Source organism: Fulmarus glacialis, unplaced genomic scaffold (genome assembly GCF_000690835.1).
Source record: "Fulmarus glacialis isolate BGI_N327 unplaced genomic scaffold, ASM69083v1 scaffold3965, whole genome shotgun sequence".
Classification (NCBI taxonomy): Eukaryota; Metazoa; Chordata; class Aves; order Procellariiformes; family Procellariidae; genus Fulmarus; species Fulmarus glacialis.
In genome coordinates, this window is record NW_009214755.1 from 1 (window position 1) to 16,033 (window position 16,033).

General features: G+C 39.3%; 1 protein-coding gene across 1 annotated transcript in view; it reads left to right on the top strand.

Moving 5' to 3' along the window:
* Nucleotides 1-6,163: 6,163 nt before the first annotated feature.
* EIF2AK3 (eukaryotic translation initiation factor 2-alpha kinase 3) overlaps nt 6,164-16,033 on the top strand; it is a gene marked incomplete at its 5' end in the record, with an annotated part of 36,972 nt that continues 27,102 nt past the window's right edge. Inside the window, one exon of the mRNA XM_009578667.1 lies at nt 6,164-6,293. Coding sequence (XP_009576962.1) covers nt 6,164-6,293 — 130 coding nt within the window. The remainder of the gene's footprint in view (nt 6,294-16,033) is intronic.

Sequence of the window (16,033 nt, forward strand, 5' to 3'; positions counted from 1 at the left end):
TTCGTAGAGGGAGCGGTGCTTTGGGAAGGGGGTGCGTGGAGAAACAAGGGTGCTGCAAGCTAGTGCGTGGGGTTGAACTGTAGGGACACGCAGGGAAGTATCTGGCAGTGGGAGGAGAGGCGAAGGGGTGAAGGGATGGACAGGCTGGACCGAGGGAGAGGCTATGCGGTAAGGAAAGGGTACTTCGGGACCTCACCATCGCCAAGGGTCTTTCAGGACCTCAGCATCGCTAAGGTACTTGTTCTTTTCTGTAGTTGTTAGTAGGGAGAAAGGGTCCCTTAATTCTTTGACAAATAAGCTGCCGGATGTCACGCTGTGTGACATCTGGCCAGTCTACTTACCCTGGTAATACCGAGTCTCGATCCCTTCCTTGACTTGCTACCGCGTGTCAGTGCTGTGCCTGCAGGAAGGAGACCCAAAAGCACTGCATCTGTAGTCTAAACTCTTTCCAACACTGGCAACTCACAGTTGTTCAGAGCATTGTATCCCCTTCTGTCATCTTTTCTTTTTTTTCCTTTAAAGAAAATGCAGTTCTTCTGTTTACTTAATTGTCTGTTAAACACAGACACTGGTGTATGCTTGAAGGGAAGCAAAACATGCAAGACAAATTGCCGAACAAGTTTCAGAATATAACAGGGGGAAATAAAATACTTAATAACTGCATGTGGCAAGAAGCTCTGGCAAAAGGAAGATTTTAATGAATGACTCAAGTGTAGAAATGTTACTGAGCTGTTTCCAGCCTGTTTCTGAATTGGCTGAGAAAGATGAGGTGATAAGCCACAGCCAGAGTTTAAAGGAAGAAGAGCATGACTAAATGCCTACTATATTTGAGAACCTGTTCTAAAAATGAAAAGCCCAAAGCTTTTTATTAGTATACCTGACCATTCACTTGGAGCAAGAAACTGGCTGATAACTTGGCATCCTGTTTTCTTTGAGGAAAATCTATTAGCAACAGAATCATTCTTTTGTGTATCAGGACATCAAAATCCTACCTAGTTTATTACAATTCTACTGTATTCAATTTTTAATAAGACCTTCATTTATTTAGCCCTGAAAATATTTAAAAATGAATTTTCTGTTTGACTACTAGAACTAAGTAAAATACAGTAAAGATGTCCAATTCAGTAAATTAAGCCTGAGATTAAATGTAGCTGTTCTCTAATTGATTAGTGCATAGGAAGAAATTTGCTGTCATCAAATAAAAATAGAATGGCTGCCTGGCCGTAGTGTTTGCCTGTGTTTCTTTATTTTTTTTCAACTGTATTTGTGAGATCTCTACTTACCTCAGCTAATTGTACTTCAGCAATAAAATATCCATGTAATATAACAGGTCAGTCTAATCTGAAAAAAACCCAACAAAACCAAAACCCAAACCCCAGCTGGTTTTGCTGTAAGCAAATGAATGTAATCATCTTGGTTTTGAGGATTTTTTAATTTCCTAGAAGAAAATGTGAAGGTTAGTGAATTACTGTGTTCTTTATGTACAAACATGCAAGTTTTGAAATTGGAATAGCTGTTTAGGGTTCAAGTTTGACAAACAGCCGTATTTGCAATGTCCCAAATGGCTTTTGAGGGTATTAGGGTTGTTGTTTTTTTTTTTTTTAAACTGAAACAGGAATACTGGTAAATGTTGTACCAAAATGATGGTAAGTTCTGCTTTGTTTTTCTAACAAAAACAACTTATTTGAATAAATACAAAGTTTTTGCACAGTGAAAGGGTGTAGATGAGCTAAATAAGTGTTCCTCCTCTATTCTGTTTACATCTTCCCGTGCAATCTTAGCCCTTTTCTTCTGTTTCTAGGTAAATCAGATACCTTCACTTCTGTAAAGCAGAACAGAGCTGTGCTCAGGCCACCTGATTTCAAAAAGTGGGCTGTGTTCATGATGGGATATAAAGGCCCAGGACTGGCCTTTTATCAATGTATGTGGAAGTTTGTAGTAGGTATTTTGCATAGTTTCAAGGGGGGGAACATTATAACTGCACTGCAATAACAAGCTCATGTCTGAGAGTGAAAGAGGGTAGGAAATGGTAAGAAAGCATTTTCATTTAACTGTAGAAGCTGTTTGTAGATGGTTGGGGTGGGGGAAGTATGTCCAGATGTGTTTTCATATTGACAAAGTGCAAATAAAATCTGACTGTATAGTATTAGCTTAGTCTCTGCCAGCTGCTGTGATTACAGGTATCTTTGTATGCGCTATGTTGTACTGGCCCCTTGCTTTAGTCCTGTGGCCATCTGTAAGGGCCCAGAAGGGATTTTCTTCTCCTCCATCACTTGGTTCATAATATGTTCTGGAGCAGCAGCTAGAGGCAAGGTGAAGTACATAAGTGTCTTCATCATTTTACTGATACTCGTTTTTCAGGTGCCTGGTTGATGGATCCTGGAATTTAAGTAACTGCCTAGTTTGATGTGATTCCTTTCTGTATCTTTTTTTGTTCTGGTCCAGGCTTGTGGAGACTATTGCAATTCTGGTTTTGTGTTGGTGTTTTTTTTTTTTTTTTTTTCTTCTGTAGTACCTGTGTGATGTGATTCACTCTGTAGTATAATCTGTGATATACTGTCAACAAATGTCTTGCCATTTCAGGAATTTGCAGCCTTGATGCTGTTTGTCTGTATCCTCCTCACTTCCTTGGCATTATAGTTGTGACTTTTGACCTTCACCTTTGACCTTAAGTTGGGTAATATTTTGTGGTTTGTGTGGGATGGTATGCAGAATCGAGGTCTAGTTTGGTAGTGTTAGAAAACTTGTATGTTGTTGGAAGCTGGCTTCTTTGGTCAAGGTAGTCTTTAAGCTTTACCCCAGTCAGGAGGTGGTGTTGGTAAAGCCAGTGATAAGGTATCGTTCTGCAGAGAATAACAGAGTTTATCAGGCTTAAGTGAAATAGAAGCTAATGCCAGAATTCCTTTTCCTTGCAATTTGTCGATTAGGTGTCCCAAAGATGCATCCAGGATATCGCTATTTCAGTTTAATGTAATGGAATTGCATGTACAGTCCTAACCTTTTCAGCCAGCAAAGGCTTGCAAAGAGATTGCTAAAAGGGCAGCTCTTTATTCTTGAATCATGGCCATATTCTACTGGTGTTTGTAAGAATTTGCTGTAATAATTGGGCATAATATGCTACAGTAAGCTTATGATAGCACTGTGGGGTGACAAAAAGAGAATTGCCTGCCTGTTTTTAAGATCTGAAATAGTTTCTTGAAGTAGTTGCCTAAATTGCTTTTATCAGAATGTCTTAATCTAGTGCTTGATTAGACGACCTGAAAGATGGGAAGATTTCTTGTCACCACTTCATACTCTCAGTACGCAAAGCTGCAAGCAGGAATCTCACAGAAAACGGGGGGAAACTTGAGAAAAGGAAAATCTGATAATGAGAAAGTGTAACAGTAGACAAATTGCAGATCTTGTACCATAGAGTTCAAGTGGCAGGATTTTAACTCACTGGAGTTGGTCAGAGATGGGGAGAACAGGTATTAAGATTTTAATTTATAGAAAAATAAAGTAACAAAGGATTTTATTATAAGAGTAAGGATTTTTAGCAGGTTTTTTTCTGACATGCAAAATTATTGTTGAAGAGCAAGATGAAGATGGGACGAGAAACATAACTATTTAGTTCAAAATGAGTCACTCATTAAAAAAGCAGAGAGAAATGAATGCTTTTCTTGCACCTAGTTCCAGTTCTAAAGGTAGCCACATGCAAGATTTAGATATAGCCGAGCCGGTCCTGTTCCCATGTCTCATAGAAGTGTTTGCTCAGTAGGTGGAGTTTGTGAAACAAAGTCCATTTTAGAGCTGGTGACCGAGAGGACTAATAAAGAGCACCACTGCACCCAAGAGAACTCAGGATTTTTAGGGTATGCAGAAGCGGTTGGTTAAACCAGTTTCTCAAAGTGCGTGCTATTGGTACAAAGGTTCCCTCTGAAGGCATGATTTTATTTTTTTTCCCCTCCTTTCCTAATCAGCTAAACTTAAAACGTAAGTGCGGTGACACCACCATTTGGGTGACTGGAGGTCATGATGCAGGTACAGATTCCAAAACTGCCATCTCGGGTGGTGGTGGTGGTGAGGTTTCAATAATGAGATAACTCTTGGGGAAGGTTGAGGTTTGCATCTGCTGGGGGAAGATAATATGGAAAGGTAAGATATAAAGGCATAAAGTATTTGTTACTTGAGGGAGAAGTCAAGCGGCAAGAATTAGATAAAGGAAAACAATGGGAGTAGATGGAAAGGAAACATTTCACAGTGCGATTTTAGGTTTTTTCTTCTCTACAGTGTTACTGCCAAAATTCCCTCTGTTCCAGCTACATTTCTACCTTTTTTATAACCTAGTTGTCAGCTGGATCAACATAAAATTTAAACGGTCCCACTTGGAATAATATTTTTATGCCGTGCTAGAGGGCTTCAGATAAATTGTTTTACCATAAAGCAAACAGATTTTGTTAAATGTGTGTCCAAGGCCTTTAGTGTGCGAGCACTTGTTTACGGTGCTTGAAAATAGATAGTCTCCTGCAATCTGGTTTATTATTAACCTGGTCTTGGTTTCTGTATAGTTGGAATAGTTGTATGTGCTCAGCTTATAAAAACTCATGTATTCTACTGTTCAAATATTTGCAAAATTGGTATTTTTCTAACAGTTTCTTAAACTAAGCTTTTGGAGGAATGTGATGCTTGGCCACCTTCAAAAGCAGGAGCTGCTATGTTATTTTTGGTACAGGTTAAAGATGTATTTAATTTTCTGTTTATTAGCAATATAGCGCTATAGTACAGTATAAGGTCCTATAAAATGTGTGGGTTACTTTTACATGTAAAACTGCAGTGTTTTACATGACCTTTGTTACAGGTGATGTAATAAGCTGGTATCCTTGAACATGTTCTTAAGATCATGATTTTAGTTTTTCCCTCTTTAAAGAAAAACAATAGCCCCCATCATTTCCTCTCTAAACTTCAGCTTACTACACTGGTAACTTTGGACAAGTGAATATATTTGGCTTCAGTTCTACACAATAATTTAGCGTTCCTTATTGTTTAAAGTAATGATTCATATACATGTCTGTGTGTGCGTTACCTCCCCCCTGCCCTTTCACCCCCACCCAAAAATAGTTAATCTACCCATCAGGTTTATTTGCACAGTTCCTTATTCTCTTTGAAACCAATGTCTATAAAGGTCCTTCTGGGTCACTAGATCCAGCCCCCCTCAGTGCAAGCAGTGTGTAAAGCGATCAAGCTCTGCTCGCACAGCCTTTAAAGATTGGTGAGCCTGCTGCAAGCCAAAACTGCCAACACATCCCAGCTTTTTCAGGTCAAAGTGAAACAATCTTCAAGGGAAAAAAGGCCCTTCAAAAATGCCTCGTCAGTGTTTTGTCTCTGATGTGTTGTTTGTTGTTTGTTTTTTTTTTTTTTATTTTAATGCTTGAATTCTAGCCCAAACAGAAATGCTTATTCTAATTGTACTGCTGTGTAAGAAACAAGATTTACTAAAATTGATGAGCTTCAGGCGCTGTAGAAATCAGCAGCTAGCCTGCCATTACCATGCATCCCCAGACAGACAGGCTACTTAAAGCCTAAGCTGCATAAGGCAGTTTGCTTGCTTTGTTGTCTGCAGAGGCTGGAGATTGTTTCTAGTGTCCTGTGTATGCCTTAGGCGAGACTTGTTTTATTCTAAGACTTGTCAAATCTTCAGGATTTCGATGTTTCATCCAGAGGTATTGAAAACTTCGTTGCAACTTACTATTTCTTACATACTGATGTGCTGGGTTAATTGCTTCAGGTTTTGGATGTTTTGAAAGGACGTATTAAAGATTAGTGTGGAAGGGACTGGGAAAAATAGGATTTATACTGCTTACATAAATATCTCAAAAGATGATCTCATTCAGCGTTGTAGTGGTAACACTTGCATGTGGGAGCAAGAAGTCAACTGTCTTCCCCTGAAACTGAACTCTGAAAGTGTCTTACAGCATGTAAATTAGTTTATGACATCCAGCCAGAGACTTCAACTTTTCTACTCTCTCTTGTTAGTCTAGGTAGAGCTACCAAGTTAAATTGCTGTTTTGCAGAATGTATAGACTTAACTTTAAAGTTGGAGTTCTGCTGTGTTACATATAGAAAACAGCTAATAGATAAACTCCATACTGCTGTAGTTTTGACTGTGAACGCTTCCAACTTGCAGATCTCTAGTAATTATCAGCACTTTGGATGGACGAATTGCTGCACTGGATCCAGAAAACAGTGGGAGAAAACAGTGGGATCTGGATGTGGGATCAGGTTCTCTTGTGTCATCCAGTCTCAGTAAACCAGAGGTAAGGCTTAATCTCTTTCCTGACCAAATCTTTAAAAACAGAATTTTCTATAATAAAATGAATGCAACTTCCTCCATATTTGATAAATGTTAAATAATGCAGCAAACTTAGTTTGGATAAGGTTTGATAGCTATTCTCAAACTTTTTTTTTGGAGCGCTTACATCATGTTGCCATTTCAAACTAGAGTGTGTCAGCATTTTAGTCTTGCGATTGACGTATGTGATAACTATCAAACCAGATGATGTAACTGAGTTTGGAAATTATATGTGATTGCTGACTGAAAACAAGTTACTTGTAACTTGAAGCAAATGAAAGGATCATCTGCTTTGTATTACTAGAGTATGTTTTGGCAAGTACTGGCTCCCCACCCCTCCCCCCCCCCGAAAAGCAAAAATCCTTGTGACTTAATAAATGAACAAAGAATTGGATTTTTTTTTTTATACTAGATAAGCGGGCTGCCTATGAAATAGAATGTGTTAGCAATGAAATAGTGCACTGAAGGTCACCCTGGAGTACTGAGTGGTAAAGGGTTGCATCACTTCTTGCTGATGAACTGTAAGAAGGAAATCTAAAGAGTTAAATTTCTTGTTTGGTGCTATTTCCACCATCAGTTTGAATAAACTTAGGCTAGAAATTGGAAGGAAGTTTTTTTGCTATTTTTTTTTTCCGGCGTTGAAGAAGTAAGATCCATGAGTCATTCTCTCCTAGAATTAGGAGGAATAAATATCCGAACTAAGAGGTAGTTTGTGGTGATGACAAAGTGCACAGTCCTTCACTGTCATGGATGGTTGGATTTGATGACCAGTCCTACCTATATTGTGCTTTCGCATGACGAGCATCAGAGAATAAACGTTGAATTCGGAGGTATTCAGACTGTATGAGCTTCTTGCCTGTGGTTCTTTGTTGCTGTCTAGTCTACATGGCCTCTGTTTTGGTACAAAGAAGTCTAAGGAAAGATTTGGTCTGTTGCTGTGGTAGCGTAAGTACGAGAGCTAGTAATAACTATCTCAGATTGCAGAAGTAATGTGAATGTTAACTCATGTTTCTGAGAGAGAATTTTATTTACGGATGCAACTTTTTGAGTCTCGTTCAGATATATTTTTGTGTTTAAGATGTATTTTTGTGTTTAAGAAAAAACACTGTGGGAAAGAAGAACTTTCTTAAAAATATGTTCTAGAACAGAATTTAAAAGAATCTGGAAACTGTAAAGAGAACTGTAAAGAACTCTGTAAAGAGGAAGGTGCCAGTTATAAACTGTGTTCCTTCACAAATGTTTTCAATACTAGATACTTAAAATATTGTTATCTGTTGCTGCGAATAGTTTCTGATGACCACTGTGAAAATAGAACAACCAGTTATAAAAAACACATTTGAAATATGTGTAAATATAAACTTCATTTTTCAGTACAAATTAAGACATGAGCCCAGGTTTTTAAAGATTTCAGAAATGCAAGCATTTAGTACTATAGAAGTGTTTTTGCAAATCTAGATTTTGACGCTCAACTGATCTGTCCAGAGTTTTAATCTTTCTCCAATGTGGTATGACTGTAGAAACTAAAGGTTGGTGCTTAGGCCACAAAAATTGTAGTTTGTCCATGCAATATTTAATTCTCTTTCGTGGCTACAAGTTAGTAGGTTGTGGGAGTCATAAAAATACACTTTTAAAGACCGTTTGTTATGCGTAGAGGAAGTTTTCAGATGGGCTTTCAAATTGTTGCATTTCTACTGTGGCCAAAGACACTGATGGATTTTGGCAGTTAAGATGCAGAGCCTATGAGAGAACTAATTTTGGAAGTAAAACTTCATTCTGGCCGTTAAGCGTTATGAATATAGGCCTTTTTAGACTTACTGTCATGTAAACAAATGCTGTTAAGATAAGACAGAATTTAAAAAGAAAAAAAAGTGATGAATACTCCAAATAAGTTACATTTAAACACTTAAATGTTTATTTGGAACACTTAAATAATTATTTTAAACATTTAAATGTTTATATGTTTAATTTGCTGTCAGTATCAGCTGAAAGACTTCATGCAGTGAATCTAGACACTACTTGAGTGAGTAATTGGCCTCATTAAAGTGTTGGGACAATTCTGGTTTGGGTCAAAATATTAAATTCATTAAAATCTCAGTGTCTGTTATCTCATCACTCTTCAGTATTTCCTCCCTGATTTGGGCATGTGCCATGTTAAGTTTTAGTTTCTCAAACTAACTATTGAGGCTTTTTCTTCCTCTTCCAACATTTTAGAGGTAAAAAAGGTCTCTGTGCTTGCAACCACAATATTATCTTCATCTAAACTATCATTATGTAAGCTGTTAACCTGCATCTTCTTGGAAGCAATGGCAGATGAGAAACTCTTTTTGCGTTACACTTGCAGTGTTAAAGATTTGTGTTCTTTCAGAGTGAGGAAAGTGTGTGCTGCTGTGTCTTAATTGTTTTGATGAATGTTTTTTTTTTAACTATCTTGGGTGAGAGTGCAATGAACTGTAGTTCCAGGTCCTGGTGCGAAAGCATCAATTTAGTTTCCAAGTGTCTTTTAAGAAAAGACATTAGATCTTCAAATTTCAGTGTTTAATAGAATAGTAGTTACTTCCTTTGCCTAACTGTAAAATGTCAGCTTGGCTGTCTGGAGCTCATGTGTTAATTAGGAAAGTGAGGTAGTAAAATTTCAAATGTTCCAGCAGCTCTGTCAAACACTTCAGATCTTGAAACTACTGCTTAAGACACTGACAAGTGAGATGTTCATCATTTGTCATGTGAACAGATCAGTTAGAAAGGAAAGGCTGCTGAACTACTAATTGTGTGTCTAGGTAACTAAAATGGTAAAATTCATTCCTTGGCTCTAAGCTCCAACATAAACAATCATGGTCAGGGTGCCAATGCTGAAAAGTTATGACTCTGCATTTCAGTCTCGTGCATAAGAATTTAAAAACTTTGTTTCCCTATCCATTGTGTTAAAATTAAAAGCCCTTCTCTATAAAAGCTGTATGTTTACCACTCCAAGATTTCTTGTTACTTGCACATGAAGATCGCTTGTTAAAGTTCAGGGTAAAATCTCAACTTTTCTAAAAGGGAACTTACTTTTCATTAAAACACTTTCATTCTTTAAAATTTAGCTTTGTAATGAATACATCGTCTGTACTTAGAAGAAAATACTTTTGGGAGAATCAACCTGTTAAAATAATGATGCTTAATCATAGTGAAAATAGAGAACTGCCTCTCAAGCAGTGGAAATGGTTCATAGCACATCATTATGAGACTGTTGTTTACTAACGAGGGTGACCTGTCCTCTTACCTGCATAGCTTTATACTGAATTACTTAATGGGCTTCTGTCTGTCTTTTATGAGGATCTATTATATGAGAGAAATGCAAGTGTGAACTTGCCTGTATATTAAAATGACTGGCCAGCAGTGGCTAGCGTAACTGATGGGACAGGGGGAGGCTGGAGAATAGGTGGAGACAGAAGAAAGCCTACTATGGGATGGATAAACAGTGGAGGTACTCCTGTGAAAAAGCTGGTAGCTGATGTTTGATGAGAAAGGGGAAGATAAGTGGGATACTTGATGGTGATGATGTGAGAGTAACAGCTTAAAAATACATTCACGACTGTGACACGATTTTTCTTTGCACTGTCGGGAATGCTCTAGGGAGTTCAGCCTGATGGGGCAGCTCCAGTCGTAGTAGTTTCAGTGCTCTGGGCAGAGGCTGCACTGGGAGGTACTCGATAAAAGTAACTGCATCGGCTCATGATTTGGCTGTTACAGACTAATCCCTAAGTAAGCATCTTATTTCCTTATTTGAGAGATTGGGGATCATGGGACAAAATGAGTTTCAGTCCACAAGGATGACATTTATAGCAGTCATGGTAAACATACCACTGTATCCTGGAAAAATGAAATAATTGGGTTATGTCCTGTCATAAAATCTGTCAACATCGTTATCTCTCTAACGGCTCTCAGAATCTTTGAATTGCATTGTATATATATTAAGTTCTTGCCATTTTTTTCATGTGATAGCCACATAAAATAAACTTTTCTACAAACTTAGACATCTGTGTGATCTTTTTTGGACATAAAAGTGGCATATTTTTGTGGAATAGCCCAGTACTGTATTTTTTTTCTCCACAGAATAGTGGAGATGCAAAGAAGTTTTATACTGAAATCAGCTGAAAACTAATTGCCTTGTAGGCAAAGTGAACCCATAGATATCTTTAGCAGGTTGTTCCTTTTTTGCCCTTTGGAGAGGACAGACTGATGTTTAGAGCAGTGAGTTGAGAAAGGATTTTGAAATCTCCAAAGCTCCACTAGTGACAAGATTTAATGTACGGTATGAATATACCTTTCTTCTTTTTCTTTTTTCCTTCCCTTTATCAGCATAATAAACACTTTCAAGTTTTCAGTGCTTTGATTCCCCAAAAGAAACACTAAGTTCTGCTGTGAAGTGTCCAGGCACCTGGGAATCACTTTAAGGTACTGACTGCCTGTGCTTCCCAGCACATTGGGTAAGGTGGCCTCTGTACCCAGAGAAGAGCCAAAAGCTGTCCTGGGTTGCTTTGGGAACATGGGATGAAATTCAGCAACTCTCATCCTTGGGCCTCTCACACTTTGGTACAGAAGAAATTGCAAAACCCACGCTGAAGCGGGTCAGGGCAAGACAAGAGGTCAAAACGCTCTCTGAGGGGCTTGAATTGTGATTCCTGGATTCTTTTATGTGTGCTCCCAGAGGTTAGAGGAGGGTAAATAATTTAACCTTCTCTTTGAAAGAGAAATCTTGTGACATCAGTTTTAGGAGAGTCACACCCACCACTTAAGGCACCCCTGCAGCAGCATTTTATTAGCCTGAATAAAAATGAGGGTTTTGTTTGGTCCATGGCTTTCTACTTTAGTTGTTTTTCAGTTAGGTCACTGCCTGTAAATATCATCCAACAAAAAGCTGAGATAGGTTTGTTTTAGGCATGGGTGAGGAATCCTTAAGTCAGTCAGTCAGACTTCTTTGAGTACTTTCACTTAAAAGGTTATTGTAGCAGCTGTTGAATGCAGTGCTCGATATTATGAATTTCTATTAAACGTGTGTAAATCTGTTCTAACTCTGCTAGCAGTCACTGGACAAAACAAAAGGAGATCCGTTTCAAACTACACAAATATTCTGAGAAAATGGCTTTCTCTCTGGCTTTCTGCTTAAAAATGAATGGGTCTGTCTAGATCATTAGTGTTAATCTTAACTTTTAATGTATTTGTGCATCTTAAAACATCTGGCATGGGACGCATCAGCAACAGAAGCAATCTTTCCTGCTTAGCACTTGGAAGAGTCTGTGCACCGAACATGCTGCTTGCAGGAGCAAATGTTGTGCAGCGAGGTCAGACTTCCATATACAGAGAATAACAAGTTCGTTCTCTTAAGCCTTTGAGTATGTGCAAAACTTTCTAAAGCAAAGTTTTACTCGAGGAAGTAAAGAATAAAATTTTAAAAAATTCTATTAATGCTGTAAAATTACTTTCCAGCTGTAATATGTTGTGACCAGATGTAAAGCCACAAATTGGCACTCTGTGCCAGCAGGCAGAGTGTAAATCAACGGACTTGTTATTGAAGTGACTAATCTGGAGAAAATCAGTTTCCTTACAGGCAAGGTGGTATAATTTTAGCTGTCTGGAAGAGTATTCTAGTAAAGTTCCTTGTGTCATGTAGCTGATCCTTATTTTTGTACTGAGATAGATGTGGAACCACCAGATGCTTTGATAGCTGGAGGTATCATTCCTGTAGAGGAAGACGGGCATTATCCAGTTCTCCATCGTACAGGTTTTCCATAATAGAAATGGAATTAAAGTGTCCTAAACAAAATACAAGATGTGGGGATTGATAACAACAATTTTGTTGAAGGTTGGAGGTGACCAGTTTAAAACTGAGAATACTGTGTACTAAGAGATCCCGTGACAGGTTATCAGCTGCCATCTCGATTCCTCTGCAAGGGTAGGAAATGTGATCCTGTGCTGCCTGCCAGTAGAGAGAGAGATATTAGTGTCTTAAATGGTCCTGGAAAGGCTCATAATGAATAAGAAGTGAGTGTTCAGAATTGTACTTCAAAGGAAGATAAATTCTAATTGCAATTGAGGCAGAGAAGGTTTATTAGGGCTATCAAAGGGAGTGGAGCCTGTGTTTTGCAAGAAGAGAATAGATGTGACTGCTCTTTAACTACATAGACGTATTATGATTTCTGATGGCACAAGTGGTTCTTCTCATTTCTGTTGCTGGAAACGTGCACGGTGTGCATGGCTGTAAAGAGCTGACAGGCTTGGGAAACTTGCTGGGGAGATCTGTGGATTTCTGAGTATAGATCTTTGCTGCTTTCATGGTGAAACAAAAAACTATCATTTTAATTCTCCTGCAAATAAACTTCTAATAATGTTTAGTGGACAAAAAAAATAATTGGCAGAAGACTAATTGTTTTAAAATACTTGGATAGCTAGAAGTTGTGCTTTTCTAGGAAATGCAACCAAACTTCTTAATGTGAAGTGGTAAACCCACGGAGAAGGGGAATTGCTGTTGGACTCCTGATCTGAGTTAGTGGTTAGCATGATGCAGCATTATGATTTTTGTAGGGGTGACAAGTAGGGCTATTGCTTAGACAAGTAGTCTTATGTATTTATCAAAACTGCACATCTTCAAAGACAGTCAGCCTAGTTCAATGTCTTGTTTAATTAAAAAAACAAAAGACTTCCTATAACTGCAGCTTGGTGGCTTTCTTGCTGACACTTGATGTAGTTAGCACTGATAAAGCTCTGATAAAGTGCTGACATGTGTCCTCTGACTCGTACTGTAAGGATGTTTGGGGGCATGACAGCTTCCGTTACAAGACACGTGGGAAGCTACGGAACGAGATCTTGTGGCTTGTGCGATATCTGAGCTCTCAACCCCAATCATCACAAGTGATGCTCTGCCTTGAACAAAGCCAGGAGAGTTTCTCAGAGTCACTCTGGGCTAATGTTTAGGACCAGCTTTCATCTGTCAGGCTCACAGACATGGTCAAAATGCGTTGCTGCAAATCTTGGAAAGGATGTTTGTTATCAGCTCGCTGTCTGTTGTTTAGTTATCTTTATAGTAGCTTGTAATTTAATTACATATGGTACACTGCATGTTTTGTATTGGCTGTTAAGCAGTTCTAGTGTTTACAGATACTAAAATAGATAACTCTAGTAATGCCTAGACAAATACCTGTTTCAGCACAGCTATTTGGAGGTCAGCTGCCCAAAACACAACAAAGTGTTTTACTCTGCCCTAAAGCCTTTTTGAACTTTCAGCCTGTCTCTTTATCTGTAAAAGAAAGTGCCTGTTTCAAGCGCTAAGCATTTTAGACAGTTTAACAAATCATTCCTCTAGCAGCACAGCCGCTGACATCTCATTGCCAAATTTCTTCTGGACTTTGTTCTCCATATGCAGGTAACTATTAATCTTCCTATCAGAGTCACTACATGTTTTGTGCTTTCTACTTTCTTTGCATCCTTGAAGAAGAGGCTGTGCATTTACAATGTTTTGTTCTTCTCCCGTACTAGGCTCTACTTTCCCGTAGGAATCGCTCTCTGACTTAATTTTTCAGGATGCACAGACTCTGTGTCCTTATCTAAAAAAGCACCCTGTCCAGGCAGGGCCAGAGGAAGAAACACACAAGTTCTGGCAGAGATCAGCTTAAATCCTGGGCCCCTGAAGGCTTCTGCTATTGCCCATTCTCCCTGTCTCTGAAGAGAAGCATCTTGCTTAGCTCCCACGTGGTGCTGTAGGAGCCCAGATAGTCTGCAAGAGAGCTTTGGGGGGGGCAGGGAGGTGGTGGTGGAGTTAAAACATCATCTTAAAACGTCCCAATGCTGGAACAGTACCAATTTTGACATGGTGGCTAATGAGCTTCTCTATAAGGCGTGTTTCTGTAGAGGCAAGGTGCTGGGTAATTTTCATTTTCTTCACTAACCTTCTCCCTTACGCGCTATTAGTTTTAAGGAACTTAGCGATGGGCTCAGTAGCAGCAGCTCCAGTTTGCCTCAGAACGGACTGCTCTTAAGTTCCAGAAGACTGTTGCAGTCTTTTCTTATTAATAAAACTTGCCACGTTAAAGAGGGGGATGGAATAATGTCAAAATAAAGTCTTTCTTAAAGCACTATGAGGTTTTTCTTTATTATTAAGGAGAACAGTTTTTAAAAGTCTGTTACCATGGCAGCAGAGCCAGGCTGGCATCTCTGTAGTCAAAACCCCAAGTCTTGTTTGACTATGATTAAAGTAATGGTGGTATTTTAGTTTGCTAGCCTTCAGAAGAAGGGTCTGTTTGATTGCACAGCAAACAGTATTGGGGGCCCGATCTCTTTTGAAGCTGGAGCGGTCTAGTTAACACACTGCGGTACCTCCGTTTCACTGCTGCTGAAGGGAGGGCAGAGGGCAGAGTAGAACTAATTCTTTTAATGGCAAACTCAAGACGGACAAGATACTGTACCCCTGACGCTAAAAAGGAGAGTATAATTCTTAAGCCTCTGAGCTGCTGTCAGCTGCTGCTTTTTGCACTGTTTGTGTACAAGACAGTTGTGTCGGGACCCTGGTAGCTTACACACGATCAGGTTTTAAGATCTGAAGTGTAGAATCATGACAGATACCTACTATAGTCATTTAATAATGTTGTTGGAAGTACATTCGTTGCAAGTGTTGCTTTGAGGAGAGAGAATAAAGGAATTTTCAGTCGAGTTCTCTAGTACTCATCCAGGTACAGGACTACAGCATCACTTCATGAGCTCATAATACAGAAAATACAGGGCCGTGAAAGTTATGTTTATGACTTGGCCCAGTCTTCTCTAACGAATGAAAAATGAAATAGAAACTACCAGCTCGTGGAGTATGGGCAATGGTGGAGGGAGAAGACAGACCGTAATAGATAGGAACTCTGTCATGTGGATCTTAACGTGGTCAGGAGCAGGGGACCAGGTTTGGCCACTCGACAAACTCCTTGAACTCCTGTTTCTGGGTGAGCCGTACAGCCTGATGGTAAAAATCATCCTGAGGTTTGAGAAACATCCACACTCACTATGGCTGTGCAGAGCTGGTGTGCCCTTTTGGTGTGTCCACCGCAGCTGAGATGAAACCTATTTCCATGGCTTCTCTGACGTTCTGCTCTGGCACAGGCTGGCTCTTATCTCTTCAGAGGAGGAAGGCCACATAATCCTGCCTCCATAAACTGCTCCATAAAATATCGATTCATTGGATGTCCAAGTGCAGCCTTTCTCACAGTCCTGGTCTTGAAGACAGTCTAGGCATGTTCGCTGCTTAACAAGCAGGAGGTAGTCAGGAACAGGTATGCACTTTGTAAACAAGTGTAGTGCTGAGATCAGAAGTAATGGCATTCACAGGAAGAAAAGGGTTTTTTTTCTACACAAAACAACCACCCGTCTGTTGGTATTTCCTGCTTCAGCTTCCTCATTGCCCTTGAACATGTCTCAGAAGGTCATTTTACTGATGTAAATCATGGACTCCCCTTTGCAGTCAATTTTCTTCGTCCTTGGCTGGTTAAACAGCACTGTATGCTCTGAAGAATACTTTGCTCTTTTACCAGTGCTTTAGGCAGTGGAATAGCTTAACTCAACAGCCTTTGTTTTTCAAAAGATTGTGCTAGTGCCTGGGTCTTTGTTCTCTTCTTAAGGAAGCGGTGATGTTGTGGGCCTTGCAGAAAGTTTGGAGAAAAATACCTCCTTAGACTCTAGCTGGCCACTTCA